Genomic DNA, 15,993 nt, shown 5'->3' on the forward strand with positions numbered 1-15,993 from the left:
GCCCCCGCAGCGCAGCCACCGCAACAATCTTCACTCTTCTCATCATCCACCTGTAACGCTCCATACGCTGCTATCGTTTTGCCAAACATGATAGCTAACGGAACCGTCCCGACCTTTGTATGTGCAGTCAGCATCACCCCACCACAGCACAGCATTCAGGCTAAATACCGGTTGTAAGCCTTAACCACTATTCAGCAGAAAAAAATAGGCTGAGAGAGCTCCTCAGGAGCATTTGGCGCCACCGTTTGGCACGTGGTCGCAGCCCATCACGTGGCTCAATGCCGTCACTGGGTCCCTCTGCGTTATAGGATTAAGCAGCTGCCGTCACAGCAGACACTGCTCATGTCCCGCGCAGTACATTTCCCGCCCTGACAAGGAGCCGCTCCTCCTCTTCTCCTGTGGTTGGTCGTAGCTTTCCCGCTTTGCTCTTACACCGCCATTTTAAATGAAAATAAATAAATAATATAGGCACCCGGTTTCAGTTCTCCTGCCGTGCAACCTATCTGGAGTCATTTTACCGGAACCATAAGCCGCACGTAGCTCTGGTGTCCACTCCGGGATTGGCGGGATCTTGTGGCTGTTTGTCATTGTAAAGCTGTCTCCCTTCATCTTCCTGCTGCGCCATCTCAGCCGGCCCGAGCACAGGGTGAGTGTCCAGGACATGGCAGCCTGGGAGTTTGTGTCAGGTGGCCGCCCGTTATTGACTCTTCTGTATGTTCTAGGTTAACCCCTTGACGACCTTTGTCATTTTTGAGTTTTCATTTTTCACTCCTCCTCTTCAAAAAGCTATACATTTTTATTTTTTCATGTACAGAGCTGTATGAGTGCTTGTTTTCTGTGTGACAAATTGCATTTCATAGTGACAGTATTTATTTTTCCATGCCGTGTAATGGGAAGTGAGAAAAAAATCCTAATGCTGTAGAATTAGTGAAAAAAACACATTTGCGCCATTTTTCTTGTGGGCTTGGATTTAACGGCTTTCACTGTGCACCACAAGTGACTTGTCTCCTATTATTTTTTTGAGTTGGTGTGATCACCAGGATACCAAATTTTTATATAGGTTTTATGTTTTCATTTACAAAAATTAAATCCTGTACAAAAAAAAAATCTTCATTTTTGCATCTTCTTGTAAAGAGCTTTGTGGTGTCAGGGTTTGTTTTGTTGTTTTAAATTTTCAGACCCCCCGCCCTAGGGTACTTAAATCCAAGGTTGTGTGATCCTACCATTTACGGCCATATAAAAAAAATTGTGAAGCAACACAACATACAATACTAGAATGTCATGAAAATCAAATACAGTGCACTACCCAATGTGTCCCCATAAGCATATGGATGACAGGATGTCAGAACAAACACAAGTGTTACGAATTGTAAATCTTTCTTAGCATAGATATATAATGAACAATACGTAAGGCCATAGGTGACACTGCACAAATAGGGTTATCAACAAACAGTACATTAGAGCTTAGAAGGTACTAACAATGTATTGCTACCTATCCAGGTACATAATAATAAAGTGAAAAAACGTTTAGTGTAAGTGAGCAGGGTCCTAAACTGACATAATGACATGTGGAGACAGGTAAGCTTACTCTTGAATCACACCACAGTGCTCCTATACCAAGGGATAACGCCGGCCCGATGCAGGTTTCAGCTTGTTACTATATAATCATGTATACGAGCATAGACACATCAATGTCTGTAAGGGAAGCTTTTTAATTGTGCCCTCTGCTTCCTGCCCCTATACACATTGGCATGGCTAGTCTGTTATGTAGTGTGTATGGGCACAAGGCAATCGCTATCAGGGTTGAAGACATCAGGTGCAGTAAGCAGATAAGCTTGTACTTCCCGCCTCTGGGAGCTGTCATTGTTACTACAGGGAATATGTGTTTGCTACTTAATTTTATTATCATGGCTTGGATTCTTTAGGGAAATGTTAATAAATGTGTTCGATTGAGAAAGCTGTAACAAGGCCATAGCAAGGAGAGTCTCTGTGGACCTGCCATGTTTACAAGTCCTGTTATTGGGATTGCATAGAGATTTGGAAAAAGTGTTTTTGTGATGCACACTATCCCCTATAGGAGCTGCCAAACAGTCACAGATGGATCCCACATCTAGCAATTAGTAAAAATAAAACAGTCTGACCGGAGCTCCTTGTGTGTCCTTTTATATATCCTTTGATAAATCGACTATTTCACTCCTTTCCCAACTATGTTTCAAATTCTTCAGTACACTTCCACACAAACGGTATTTGGATGGGAGTAGATAGCTATTCAGACAGTTTTAAGCTGCGTTTTCTTGCATCCTGTAGCCAAATAGTGTACAGCTACTATAGAAGAGATTAAGCAGCAGATAGGGTAGTATGTTCAAATATATGGAGTTTATTTTATTAAAACATACTCACAACATAGAATAAAATCATGCGCATATAAAATCCACCATGTGGACGCCAGACTAGTTAGCCCGACCAAGGGTTGCGCTACCACGGCTTCTTTAAATTTTTTTTAAAATTTTTACCGGTGTTTTGTATGCGTTGGAAAAGGGGTAGTCCTATACGGCGAATATATCTTAAACTCTATATTTTAAACAGGAAAGTAGGGGGGGTCGTCTTATACGCCGGAATATACGGTACCTATTCTTGTCAATGTGCAACATCTAATAACATGTTATTGAACACTTAGGATAAACTGATTGCCAATGAGGTTGAATAGCAGTAGCTGCACCAATATTTCAAAGCTTTTGTTTGTTTGTTGTTTTGTTTTTTTAACCCCTTAACGCTCTGCGCCGTAGCTCTACGGCGCAGAGGTATAAGGGATGTATGAAGAGGGCTCACGGGCTGAGTCCTCTTCATACAAAGGTGGGGGTTTTGCATAAAACCCCCACCGCTAATAACCGCGGTCGGTGCTTGCTATTAACCCTTTCAACGACGGCGGCAAAGTCGACGGCGGCGTTTAAAAGACTGCGGCGCCGCCATCTTTTTTACGATCGCCGCACCCCCGAACGTCATCGGGGGGGCGGCGATCGGTTGCCAGTGGCTCATTGTAATGAATGTGCTGCAAAAATGCCATATATTGCAATACAGAAGTATTGCAGTATATGGTAGGAGCGATCTGACTATCTAGGGTTAATGTACCCTAGATGGTCTAAGAAATAGTGGGGGAAAAAAATTAAAGTTTAAAAAATTAAAAAAATATTAAAAGTTCAAATCACCCCCCTTTGCCTAGAACGGATATAAAACATAATAAACTGTAAAAATCACAAACATATTGGGTATCGCCGCGTCCCAAAATGCCCGATCTATCAAAATATAAAAACGGTTACGGCCAGCGGTGACCTCCGAGACGGGAAATGGCGCCCAAATGTCCGAAATGCGACTTTTACACCTTTTTACATAACATAAAAAATGAACAAAATGTCACACAGACCTCAAAATGGTAGCAATGAAAACGTCGCCTCGTTTCGCAAAAAATGACCCCTCACACAGCTCCGTGCGCCAAAGTATGAAAAAGTTATTAGCGTCAGAAAATGGCAAAAAAAAAATTTTTCTTTTTTGTACACATTCGTTTAATTTTTGAAAATGTATTAAAACACAAAACCTATATAAATTTGGTATCACCGCGATCGCACCGAACCAAAGAATAAAGTAGGCGTGTTATTTGGAGCGAAGAGTGAAAGTTGTAAAAACTGAGCCCACAAGAACGTGACACACGTGCGGGTTTTTTTCAATTTTTCCACATTTGGAATTTTTTTTTCAGCTTCGCAGTACACGGCATGTTAAAATAAATAACATTACGGGAAAGTAAAATTTGTTACGCACAAAATAAGCCCTCACACAGGTCTGTACACGTAAAAATGAAAAAGTTATGGATTTTTGAAGTTGGAGAGCGAGAAATGAGCCGAAAAACCCTGCGTCCTTAAGGGGTTAATACAACTTCCAAGGTCTAGATGTCACGTTTTTCCTTTTGTGATTTTTAGGGGGGAAAAAAATGTCGTCAGCTGGTACCTCAGAGGCTCTTGAGAAAGAAGAATCAGAGACCATAGAACAGGCCAAGGAAAAGAAAGTTAAAGATGATACTGAAAATGGAAGTGAAGAAGAAGAAAATGGTGAGGAAGATGATGATGATGACGACGATGATGATGATGATGAGAAAAAAGGTTTGTAATCAAACTCAACTGGGGTGTTATGATGTAATGTTACCAAGGACCTTATGTAGGACATAACGTGATGATCATTTAGTCTCTGCCAATTACAGGCGTTCCCCTAATTAAGAACACTCAACTTACAGACAACCCCTAGTTATGAATGAACCTCTGGATGTTGGTAATTTACTGTACTTTGGTTACAGGCTACAGTGATCAGCTGTAACCATCATCAAAGGTGTCTTCAACGAAGCCTTATTGTTAATTCTGGTTCTTATGATAACCCAACATTTTTAAAATCCATTTATAATTGCCACAGAGACCAAAAAAATTCGGGCTGGGGTTACAAAATATACAGTTCCGGCTTGCATACAAATTCAACTTAAGAACAAACCTACAGAACCTATCTTGTACGTAACCCGGGGACTGCCTGTATATGAAAATGGGATTCTATTCTCCTTAGTAAGCAGCTCCTACTGCCGAATTTCTGTGTGACACAAGGCCTCATTAAGGCATACGTTTTCCGTTTTTCCAATTTTCTAAGGCATATAATTATGATAGGGGGCGGAGGGTGACTTCCAAAATCTTGCATTCAGAAGCTTTGAGGTTTGAAGGATATGTCCTGTAAGCTTCCTAGAGTTAACTGGTATAGCGTTAATACCTAGGCCTAGTCATGCTAGAGCTGGATTTAAAGAAAAGGAATTCCTGTTACAGGAGTCTGGAATTCTTTCTATCTCTCTCCAAATTTATTACTGGGCATTCAAAATTAACATGTTTAAATTGTAGCGTAATTCCTCCAGCATCTGTCGGTAGTTCCTGGGTATATACCGGCCAGATGTGCTGGTGTGTAGTACCATCTAGAAAGTATTTTCTGATGGCCCTCAGTAAGATTGCTACATTTTAGACACCTTGGAGGCCCGTGATTGGCCTCTTTCCATTGAAGCATAGGGAATTCTTGTGCCAGGTCTCCCATTTCTTTAGATGTGCCATCTTGGAAGTTCCTGCTTACTTTACTAGTACATAATATATTGCTCTAGAGTTTCGTAAAGTACATATTCTAGGGTTGAATAAGAGGTCGTGGAGGGAGACTGGGAGTGTGGTCCTCCATACCTTGTGTAAGATAATTGTATTTCTCATTATTGTTGTTTGCCTGGCTAGGTGATTTGGTAAATTGTGTTTTGCTTTTATAACCTCCTCTATTACTTGATCTTCTTGAAGGAACTCCTGTATGTAAGAGATTCCTTTTTCAGTAAATGTTCTAAAACTGCAGACTAAGCAAATGTTTTGGATTGGCTTAGTCTGCAGTTTTTTTTGCATGCTGTTAGTACGCGTTTTCAGGCTATTATTGAGGAGCGTAATGCAGTTGGATGAGTTTAATGAGGGAGATCCTAAGGGATTAACAATCTTCCTCAAAGCTGTTTCTGATAGTTTGAGAGAAGCCCATTTTCAAATGTGTACGTGTAGAGGGGGTTTCTAATATTTATATATTTCAACTTTCACACAAGTTATGATCTCCAAAAAAGTTGGTTCTAAAATTTCCTTGAAAATACGGAAAACGAATGTTCGATTTGTAAGATGCATGATTTCAAAATAAACAGACATTTAATATGCAGACATAGCTGAAGATTTCATAGTAGGAGGAGTGAAATAGGTTACCGGGGCGTGGAGTAGCCGCGCCGTGTAGCTTTAGCTCCGGCTACTCCACGCCCCAGTAGCCTCTTTCACATAATTGCATATTAGGGGATAATAAAACTTAGCGGGCACTGAAGGATTAGCCCTAAAAAGGGCTCCAATGATATTTATTAGACGAACCTGCCACCAGATCTACCTTTTATAGGTAGATCAGAGATGGTAGGTTTCCTTTTAATTTGAGTAACTTTACAATTTGGACAAATCCTGTTAAGTGAAACTTGCTGCTAGAATGACCAGCCAGAGCGCTGAGCAAAGGAACTTATTGTATAATGGTATCTGCTACATCTGTCACACTCCATTACTACCACTGTGAGAAATAACTTGCCTTGTCTATTTGACTTTAGCTAATAATGTGACTAGGAAACATGATTCTGACAAAGCATTTGGATACAATATCTGACTTCACACTGTATTTGCCCATTTTGAGCTCTAAAGAGGAAATTTAGTCATCTGCTACAGGCAGAAGTAGCCGCGAACAGCAAATTTCAGCATATTGGATCTCGCTTGTCTGATATCGACTTACCTAGCCTATGGTTGGCAGTATAAATACCCTGAAATCAACTTTAACTTGTTTGTTCGTATCCTTCTCTATATCCCTTTAAATTAAAATGTGTATATTCTATTTTCCTAATATTCTTATTTAAGGAATTATATGCTTTCTGTATATTTTACTCAGAAAAGAGCCTTATTGTAGAAGGCAAAAGAGAAAAGAAGAAGGTGGAGAGACTTTGCATTGAAATGTCGGTTGTGAAAAAAGAACCAGTCTTAACTGAAGGTAATTTTTTTTTTTTTTTTTTGGAATATAATACATGTTTACAAGCAGCAATTTTGTACCTCAATTGTCCCCAATTATTAGTTTCTTGTTTTATAAATCTTATTGTGATGATTGCATGGTGATCTCCTAGTTGTTTTTCTGGAATTCTCCACATTGAACTCCTATTTAATCACTTATAAAATGTGATTTTCAAACTGCTCATAGCCAGTATGCATTGCACTGCTTTTCTGGCACCAGATAAATGTTTAGTTTTACACTAAGGAAACACTGGCTGACTGCTATGATTGGTGTACAGACCAATTCATCTACATATAGAAGTGCAATGGAAAGACAATACGCCCTTCCTCTCACTGCGCTTAAAGGCTTTTATTCTCATAGCGGTAAAAGCGGCAGTGGGAAAACCCACAAACCCTTCCTCTTACTATGTTTAAAATCCTGCTACTGCAGAATGGGTCAATTATAAGTTTCAGGTAATGCGATATTTCACTACCTACCAATGTGGTCAGACACTTGTGACAGCCAAATTGTGTGCGATCCATGACTGGTTTATCCTAATGTGAGGATGTCCACGTTGGCTGTAGAAAGCTGAATTCTCGTGTCGGTGATGACACAACTGGCGATCATGAACACTTGTTCTAACAGCACACTAGCCAAAGGGCAGGACAGCAAATGCAAGACATAGATTGCAAACTCTGGCCACTTGTCCAATTTTTCCATCCAGAAACTGAATGGAAAGGACCTATCATTCTATCCATAATTCTCCAGTCTGCCTAGTGGGATTAAGTGCTATATCAGGTATTGCGTGCCATATCCAATGGTGGTGGAGGTTGAGGAGAATTGAACATAACGTTCCACAGTTACAGTTCTCCAGCTGTGCTAAAACTATATTTTGTCAACAACTTGACAGTTGTGCTTCTGTGTGATGTCATCTCCCTCTCCAACATGGGAGAGGGTGGAGATGTCAGGCAGAAGGCATGCATAATAAGCAGCCCGCAGCGCTGGATATCTCATCCCCATGCTGCTAATTGTAGCTTTCTTTTTTGGGTGTGAATGGTGAGTATTTTCAGTTAATTTGGGCTGATCTATACTGGTAGATGTCCTTTAACTCTGGATGATGCCAAAACTGCAAACTATTCAGAGATTGTGCCTTTAAAGCATGACTGTTAAGTTACTGACAAAATATAGTTTTAGCACAGCTGGAGAGAGCCGTTATACCTGCATCATGCTACTGGCTTCTTGCTAGCCTAAAATATAAGGGTTAATAGATATGAGGATATGTATAAAATTCACTCTGCTTTTCCTGAATTGGGTGGGACTGCCTGATGGTGACATCAGCTAAGGGCAGCATGTTTGTAATTGGACGATCAGAAGCATGTGATGAGTAAAATGCTTGGGGTCCTACAGCCCCTCCTAACGAGCCACCCGTCATCTTTAGCTGTTCTATACGGTTTCCCATGGCAAATGGAGATTAGCACAGGTTTTACCTTGTACCCCCAGGGCTTTTGCTTGGGCAAATGTTTTAAAACTTTAGTTGTTCTTCAACCCCTTAATGCTGAAGCCACTTTTCACCTTCCTGACACGGCCCATTTTTTAAAATCTGACATGTGTCTATTTAAGTGGTTATAACTTTGGAACGCTTTAACATATCCAGTTGATTTTAAGATTGTTTTTTCGTGACACATTGTACTTCATGTTGGTTGAGAAATTTAATCAATATGTTTAGTATTTATTTATGAAATAAATGGAAATTTGGCAAAAATTTTGAAAAAAACTATGTTTTCCAAATTCAAAATTTTCTACTTTTTGGAAAGTTGGTCATATAACTAAAATAACTTGATAACTAACATTTTCCATATGTCTGCTTTAACTTGGCATCATTTTTCAAAAATCTTTTTCCTTTTTTTAGGATGTTAGGAAGCTTAACTTTAGGTGCAATTTTTCAGATTTTCACAAAAATCATCAAAACCTACTTTTGGAGGGTCAATTTAGTTAGAAGTGACTTTATAAGGCCCACATGACAGGAAACACCCACAAATGACACCATTTTAGAAACTACACCCCTCAAAATATTCAAAACAACCTTTGGGAATTTTGTTAACCCTATGAGCGTTTCATGAGGGTGAAAGATAAATGAAAGTGAAATTACAGAAATGTAATTTTATCTTACTATAGATTCATTGAACACTAAAATTTGCACCTTCACAATGGGTTAAAAAGGAAAATGCATTTTACAATGTTTAGGGCAATTCCTCATGAGTATGCCAATACCCATTTTGTCACTGTATCCTGCTGTACGGACACAGGGGGGCACTTGGAATGGAAAGAGCGCTATTTCGTTTTTGGAGGGCAAATATGGCTGAAAAAGTTTTCATGTGACAGGATGCATTTGGAGAGCCATAATGGTACCAAAACAGAGGAAAGCCCCAACATGAGACACCATTTTGGAAATCGCACCCCTTGGAGAGTTTAGCAAGGTGTAATTTGTGTATTTGCCCCAACAGGTGTTTGATTCAATTAGGCCCCAAAAGGGGGAAAAAGGTGAAAATTTTCTCAAAAAAGTCACTTTTACCCCAAATTTTTGTAAGCCACAAGGGATAAAAGATGAACAACCCCATAAATGTGTAAAACTATTTCTCCTAAGCACAGAACTGCACCACTTTTGCATATAAAGTGTTGTATGGGTACACAGTAGGGCTCAGAAGGGAAAGAGGGGCTTTGGCCTTTTAGAAGCCAGATTTGACAATCATCCTTTACATGTGTCAGGATGCATTTGGAAAGCCCTAGTGGTACCAAAACAGAGGAGAACCCCAACAAGTGTCACCATTTTGAAAAGTGCACCCTTTGGAGAATTCAGCAAGGTGTGATATGTGTATTTTCCCCTACAGGTGTTTGCTTCAATTAGGTCCCTAAAAGGAAAAAGATGAACATTTTCCCATAAAAGTCACTTTTATGGCTAATTTTTGTATCCCATAAGGCATTAAAGATGAAACAACCCCAAAAAATGTGTACTAGCATTTCTCCCGAGTATAAAATTGCCCCACACATGCAAATAAAATGTTGTATGGGTACGCAGTGAAGCTCAGAAGGGAAAGAGGGACGTTGGCCTTTTAGAAGCCAAATTTGACAGACATCCTTTACCTGTGTCAGGATGCATTTAGAGAGCCGTAGTGGTACCAAAACAGAGCGGAACCCCAACAAGTATCACCATTTTGGAAAGCACACCCCTTAGAGAATTTATCAAGGTGTAATATGTGTATTTGTCCGTAAAGGTGTTTGATTTCATTAGGACTTAAATAGGAAAAAGGTAAAAATTTTCCTATAAAGGTCATTTTACCCCTAATTTTATATAGCCACAAGGGATAAAAAAAATGTAATAACCCCCCAAAATGTGTAAACCTATTTCTCTCAAGTGTAGAAGTACCCCACATGTGTATATAAAATGTTGTATGGGCGCACAGTAAAAGGAAAGGGGGATGTTTGCCTTTTAGAAGCCAAATTTGACAGAAATGTTTGACGTGCATTTGGAGAACCCTAGTGGTATAAAACGGATAAGAATCCGAAAAGTGACCCTAATTTTTGAATGCACACCCCTTAGAGAATTTTGCAATGTGTAATATATGTATTTGCCCCTACAGGTAAATTATCCAATTAGGCCCTAAACATTAAAAAGGTGAAAATTTTCCTATAAATGTCAATTTACCCCTAATTTTTGTGAGCCACAAGGGATAATATATTAAATAACCCCAAAAAAGGTGTAAACCTATTTCTACCGAGGGTAGAAGTACCCCACATGTGCATATAAAATACTTTATGGGCGCACAGTAGAGGAAAAGAGGGATGTTTGTCTTTTAGAGGCCAAATTCGACAGAAATCCTTAACATGTGTCAGGATACATTTGGAGAGCCGTAGTGGTACCAAAACAGAGGAAAACCCGAAAAGTGACCCTAATTGTTGAATGTACACCCCTTGGGGAATTTAGCAAGGTGTAATATGTGGTGTAGTGTAATACACGTGGGGAAATGAGCATTTTGAACATATAGGTGGTTTCCAAATATGATGTGCAATGGAGTCCAAGATGGAAATTGCAATTATTTCTGGAAAGTGCAGTGCCCGGTATGTGGCGCCCCTTATGAAATAATGGAGGGGTATAGGGAGCAACGGGACATAACAGTTGTCACAATTATTCATTTTACTGAAATGAATTCACAACAGGGTGGGCGTGAATTGTGAATGTGTTGCGTATAAGGAGGTAGAATATACCAGGGGACCAACTAAACTTTTGTCACTCTGGAGTTGTCGCAGGTCTCTTAGTAGTATGTAGTGTCCATCCGAACTCCTCTTTTGGAACAGACTCTTTATTGAGTCCTACCATTAGAAGCAGCGGAATTCAACAGGAAAATGCTGTCCTGGCAAAACACAGGAACATCTAAACCAGAGGTATTGGGGCCCCGTCCTTCTTGTCCCAATATTAGTTTCCTAATATCTTCCTCTTGAAAACGGAGAAATGATACGGCAGGACCTGCACATTGGAACAGCTCGTAAGAGTTGTACACCATAATCTGTACAATGTGCACGGCCAGCGCTTTTGTACCAAATCTTCGTTTTTCGTAAGGAAATTATCGCCAAGTGTTGTTCTTATTCACCCTAGCGATGCCCATTGTGACGAATACTGCTGCTTTTGGCTGGACCAAATCGACCAGCCAATAGCGGCAAACATGGACAGAGGGGGGAAACAAAACCTCTCTGGACCGCAAGGCACAATTGGTGGCTGTCAGGAACAGCCGCCACCCTGCCCCGATCACTGTGTCTACAGACATGGTGATCGGTATTACTGACGTCATAAGTAAATTCGCTGTTATTGGCTGGTCTGAATTGATGAGCCAATAGCAGCGATCATGTGGGTGGGACATAACCCTTCTGTTCCATGGGGCAGGATGGATGGCCGTCAGGAACAGCCGCCATCTTGCCCCGATCACTGTCTAAACCGTGATGGCAAGTCACTACCCGCCGCACCGTTCTATAACAACTTGTGTTGGGAATAGGCCATACAATCTTTATTTTTTTAAGCAATTTAGACAAATAATGGCTTATTTTTTGCGCGATGAGATGCACTGTAAAAAAAAACTTCATTTTAGTGGGGTTTTGGCTTATTGAAGCAATTTTATTAACTTTTTACGTGTGGAGGAAAATAAAATCATTAATTCTTGTTTTGGATTTTTAGCAATTTTTGGGGGGGGTGTTCACTGTAGCATAACAATAATATATTATCTTTATTCTACGGATCACTACGATTACGGTGATACCTCATTTATATAGTTTATTTTATATTTGTCCAATTTTATTGAAGGAAAACTAGAATAGAAAAAAATTGCATTTGTTTTAGTATTGCCATTCTTATAGCGGCATAAATATAGTATTTTTTGGTTGACGGAGCTGGTTGTAAGCTTATTTTTTGCGTGACAATATGCTCTTTTCATTGGTATCATTTTGGTGATTAACTTTTTCGGATCACTTTTTAGAACATTTTTTTTGTAAAGCAATTTGATAAAAAGTTTTAATTTTTGGCAAGTTTTTGGGGTTTTTTTTTTTTTACCACTTTCACCGAGCGATTCCAATTCTGATTAGGATTTATTGTACAGATTTTCACGGACGCAGCGATACCAAATAAGTGTTTTTTTTTTTTTTGTTTTTTATACTTTATTACTTGTGTACAGGGTAATGTGGTGTTTGGGGGGACTTTCACTTTATTTTATTTATTTTTATTTTAAAAAAAGCTTTATTTTTTTTTTTACTTTACAGTAACTGACATCTTAGCTTGAACAAGTGATCTTCTGATCACTTGTTCAAGCTGTTTTACAGGTTACACAGTGCAATACAGATGTGTTGCACTGTGTAATGTAAGACACTGAGCATGCTGCGCATGCCCAGTGTCTTACAGCCGGGTCCTGCCAGAAGGCAGGGACCCGGCTTCTGGATGAGGATCGCGCAGCCCCGGGCACCGGCAGTCCCGGGGCTGCGATCGGAGGAGCGGTTTTCCCCCCCCCGCCCGACCGCGGCGTGTTAGGGGTTAACACCCGCGATCTGAGAAATCTCTGATCGCGGGTGTTAGAGGCGGGTGTCGGCTATAATATATAGCCGACGCCCGCAGCTTCTGGCGCCGGCTCCGTTCAAGAGCCGGCGCCAGAAGCTTGACGTAATAGTACTGCATTTTGCGGGAACGCACCTCCCGCCATGCAGTCCTATTATGTCAAATGTCGGGAAGGGGTTAAGCTATTGCTAGATGATGCAGTAAATGTTTAGCTTACTATCAGTAGGTATTTGTCATAGTTGGATAATGCATCGAAATATCGGTACTTGTGCGATACATTCTAAGTCGCAACGGTTCAATACCGGGTATGTGTTACTTGCGCTACTGAAAGACTTTTACCGTTCTACAGACTCCTTGTATCTTTCATAGGGCAGGGAATCCAATAGAGCAGACATCAGGCAGGCAATCCTTTGTGTAGAAATGTCAGTTAGCGGCAAAGCAACCACATCATTAGGGAAATATCACCATCTCTACGTCTCCCAGGGCTTTCCTGGACACACAGCTCTAAATTATGCAATTAAATAATTTTTTTGCCCAGCCCGGGATTTAAACCCACAACCTCCACACTCCACCTGACATAGAGATGCAAGACCAAGCCTCTATCCACGAGACTATGGGCTTTCTGGCAGCCAGTGGGAGGATTTTCTGTAACTAAGAGCTTTACTGTGACACAGGCTTTGCAGCATTTCATTTACGTAATGTAAACACCTCATGTGACCGCACCCTAAACATTCAGATAATTCTTTCCTTTTACCATAAAAATGGCAATTATTTCAGATTTGCACCTGTCCCTAACCACAGCAGCCTCCTGTTCCTACCTAAAGTGCCCTGTAAAGGGGCAATTTGTTTTTTTTCTTGAGAAGTCCCCGTCTATCTGACACTATGAAGAGAAGCAACCTCTTCCTAGCTGTGTCCTGTGTGGAATGGTGTCTGGGAATGTGAACCTGCTCTTATAAGACTAAGTATCAGACTATACTTATCAGTATAACCTGACCTGAGTGTAAACAGAGGTACCACTGGACACATATATAAGAACTGTCAGTTTATAAACTGCAAAAGTGTGGGAATGGTCAGGGATGTTAAAAATTGTACAGATACCCCGATCTCTAGACATGTCTGGGATAAACATCAGGGGATCTATACATGCATTAAATTCCAATGCATGGAATTGGTGGTGCCCCCATCTAGAGGTGGCGTTTTTGATAGAATCGTCACACAAACGAGAGGCACCTTGGATTTACGTGATGTACACGGAAAAACCAAATGGTCTTAATGACTCAGTGAACTTTGCTTGCTTTATTTAGACCTTCTAATTTTACCCTTTTGTACTTATGATATGCTGAAGTATCTCTTTCGCTACGATAGGAAGCTCCCGTGTGTGTATACTTATAGCCTTTCTCCTTCCATACCTGATCATGGACCCCAATTGGGTCCCCGTGTAACGATGCTATACTGGCAATTTTGTGCCCCGATCAGATGGCGGCGTTCATACTGGCTGCAGTGTAGCGAGCCTTCAGTTAACGTCATTCTTACCTGACACTCGGTGATTGGTGGTGAGCTTGGCAGCACCGCCCTGATGGGGGAGGGGCCGTACCTTTAACCGGTTTGCGACCGCCCGCTGTGTATTCACGGCGGCGGTCGGGTCGCGCTGCATGGAGAGGGCTCACGGGCTGAGCCCTCTCCATAGCCGGTAAGTCTTTGCTGCATATTGCAGCAAAGGCTTACCGGTAACACCCGCGATCGGTGCTATCGTTTTTTTCGTAGCGATGGCTGCCGCATAGGCGCCGCCATCTTACCTGGGATCGCCGCTCCCCGTGACGTCATCGGGGGGGGGGGGGGCGGCTATCCGTCTCCATGTTAGCCTCGGGTCTTCCGAAGACCCGAGGCTATTTCGTTTTAACCCCTTCATTACAATGTGCTGATAGCACATTGTAATGAATAAGGAGGAAAATCCCCATATACTGCCATACTGTAGTATTGTAGTATATGATAGGATCGATCAGACAACCTAGGGTTAAAGTACTCTAGGGAGTCGGAAAAATAGTATAAATAAAAATAAAAAGTTTAAAAAACATTTGTAATAAAAACACCTAAAAATTCAAATCACCCCCTTTTCCCTAGAACTGACATAAATATAAATAAACAGTAAAAATCATAAACACATCAGGTATCGACATTTTTGTAAATGTATGAAAACATTATAAAACCTATACAAATTTGGTATCCCCTTAATCGTACCGACCCAAAGAATAAAGTAGACATGTCATTTGGGGCGCTCAGTGAAAGACGTAATATCCAAGCCGACAAGAAAATGGCGCAAATGCGGGGGTTTTTTTCACCATTTTCACTGCATTTGGAATTTTTTTCCCCGCTTCCGAGTACATGGCATGGAATATTTAATACTGTCACTATGAAGTGCAATTTGTTACGCAGAAAATAAGCCGTCACACAGCTCTTTAAGTTTAAAAATAAAAAAGTTATAGATTTTTGAAGGTGGGGAGTGAAAAATGGACATGAAAAAACCGGAAAGGGCCTGGTCCTTAACCGGTTAAAGAGCCGGCAGCGTGTGCGCGGCGCCTACAGCTGCCACAATGCCGGCATGTCTTAGCGTGGACTGATTAGCACATTAACATCAAAGCTGATGGTCCATGCTTGACATATACAAAGTTTTTAGGCTTGAAACAATCTCTAAGAGCCTCTGATGACGCATGGGCTGATAGGGGCCCATGTAGAAACGCGTTAGGCATTTATGATTGACCAGCATTCAGACTAGCTCAATCTGTTTGACTGATTTAGTCTAATGCTAGTCAGCGACAATACAATCTATACGAAGACTAAGGTTATATATGTGTGTGATGTGCTGTCAGACTTGGCTTTAAATGACCAACGTCAGAATCACGCACTTACCTTATATGAACTAGTCTCATGTAACTTTGCTACATTGGAACGTTGGAACACAAACACTGCAACATAATCGTTCCGGCGAGGGTGCATGAGAGCCTGTTGTTTGTTTTTTGATTTTGGGATTTCGGGTTTTCTAGGCCAATTTTTAAAATGATGAAATAAAAATAAACTTTTAAACGTTCTTTACATTCAGGTAAATTTATAAACGGAGGTACCTAATTTCTTCACTTTTTTTTTCGTGTACAGAGCTGTGTGATGGCTTATTTTCTGTGTACTAAATTTTACTGTTCGGTAATGTTATTGTGGTGCAATTGGCACGTTTTTATGACAACTGTATTGCAGTATATGGTATTTTGCACAGTATTCATTACAATGAGCCACTGGCTCATTGTAACGAA

The 15,993-nt window shown here is 40.7% G+C and overlaps 1 protein-coding gene across 3 annotated transcripts in view; it reads left to right on the forward strand.

Annotated features, from left to right (window-relative positions):
• The first annotated feature begins 306 nt into the window (after positions 1-306).
• DEK (DEK proto-oncogene) overlaps positions 307-15,993 on the forward strand; it is a 39,473-nt gene continuing 23,786 nt past the window's right edge. The window contains exons 1-3 of one of the 3 annotated variants that reach the window (XM_072152465.1): positions 307-643; positions 3,970-4,151; positions 6,505-6,603. In XM_072152465.1, coding sequence (XP_072008566.1) covers positions 3,983-4,151; positions 6,505-6,603 — 268 coding nt within the window. In that variant the 5' untranslated portion in view covers positions 307-643; positions 3,970-3,982. Of the gene's footprint in view, positions 647-3,969; positions 4,152-6,502; positions 6,604-15,993 lie in introns of those variants that run through there. The other 2 variants (XM_072152464.1, XM_072152466.1) reach the window with 2 other exon arrangements.

Source organism: Engystomops pustulosus, chromosome 5 (assembly GCF_040894005.1).
Source record: "Engystomops pustulosus chromosome 5, aEngPut4.maternal, whole genome shotgun sequence".
Lineage (NCBI taxonomy): Eukaryota > Metazoa > Chordata > Amphibia > Anura > Leptodactylidae > Engystomops > Engystomops pustulosus.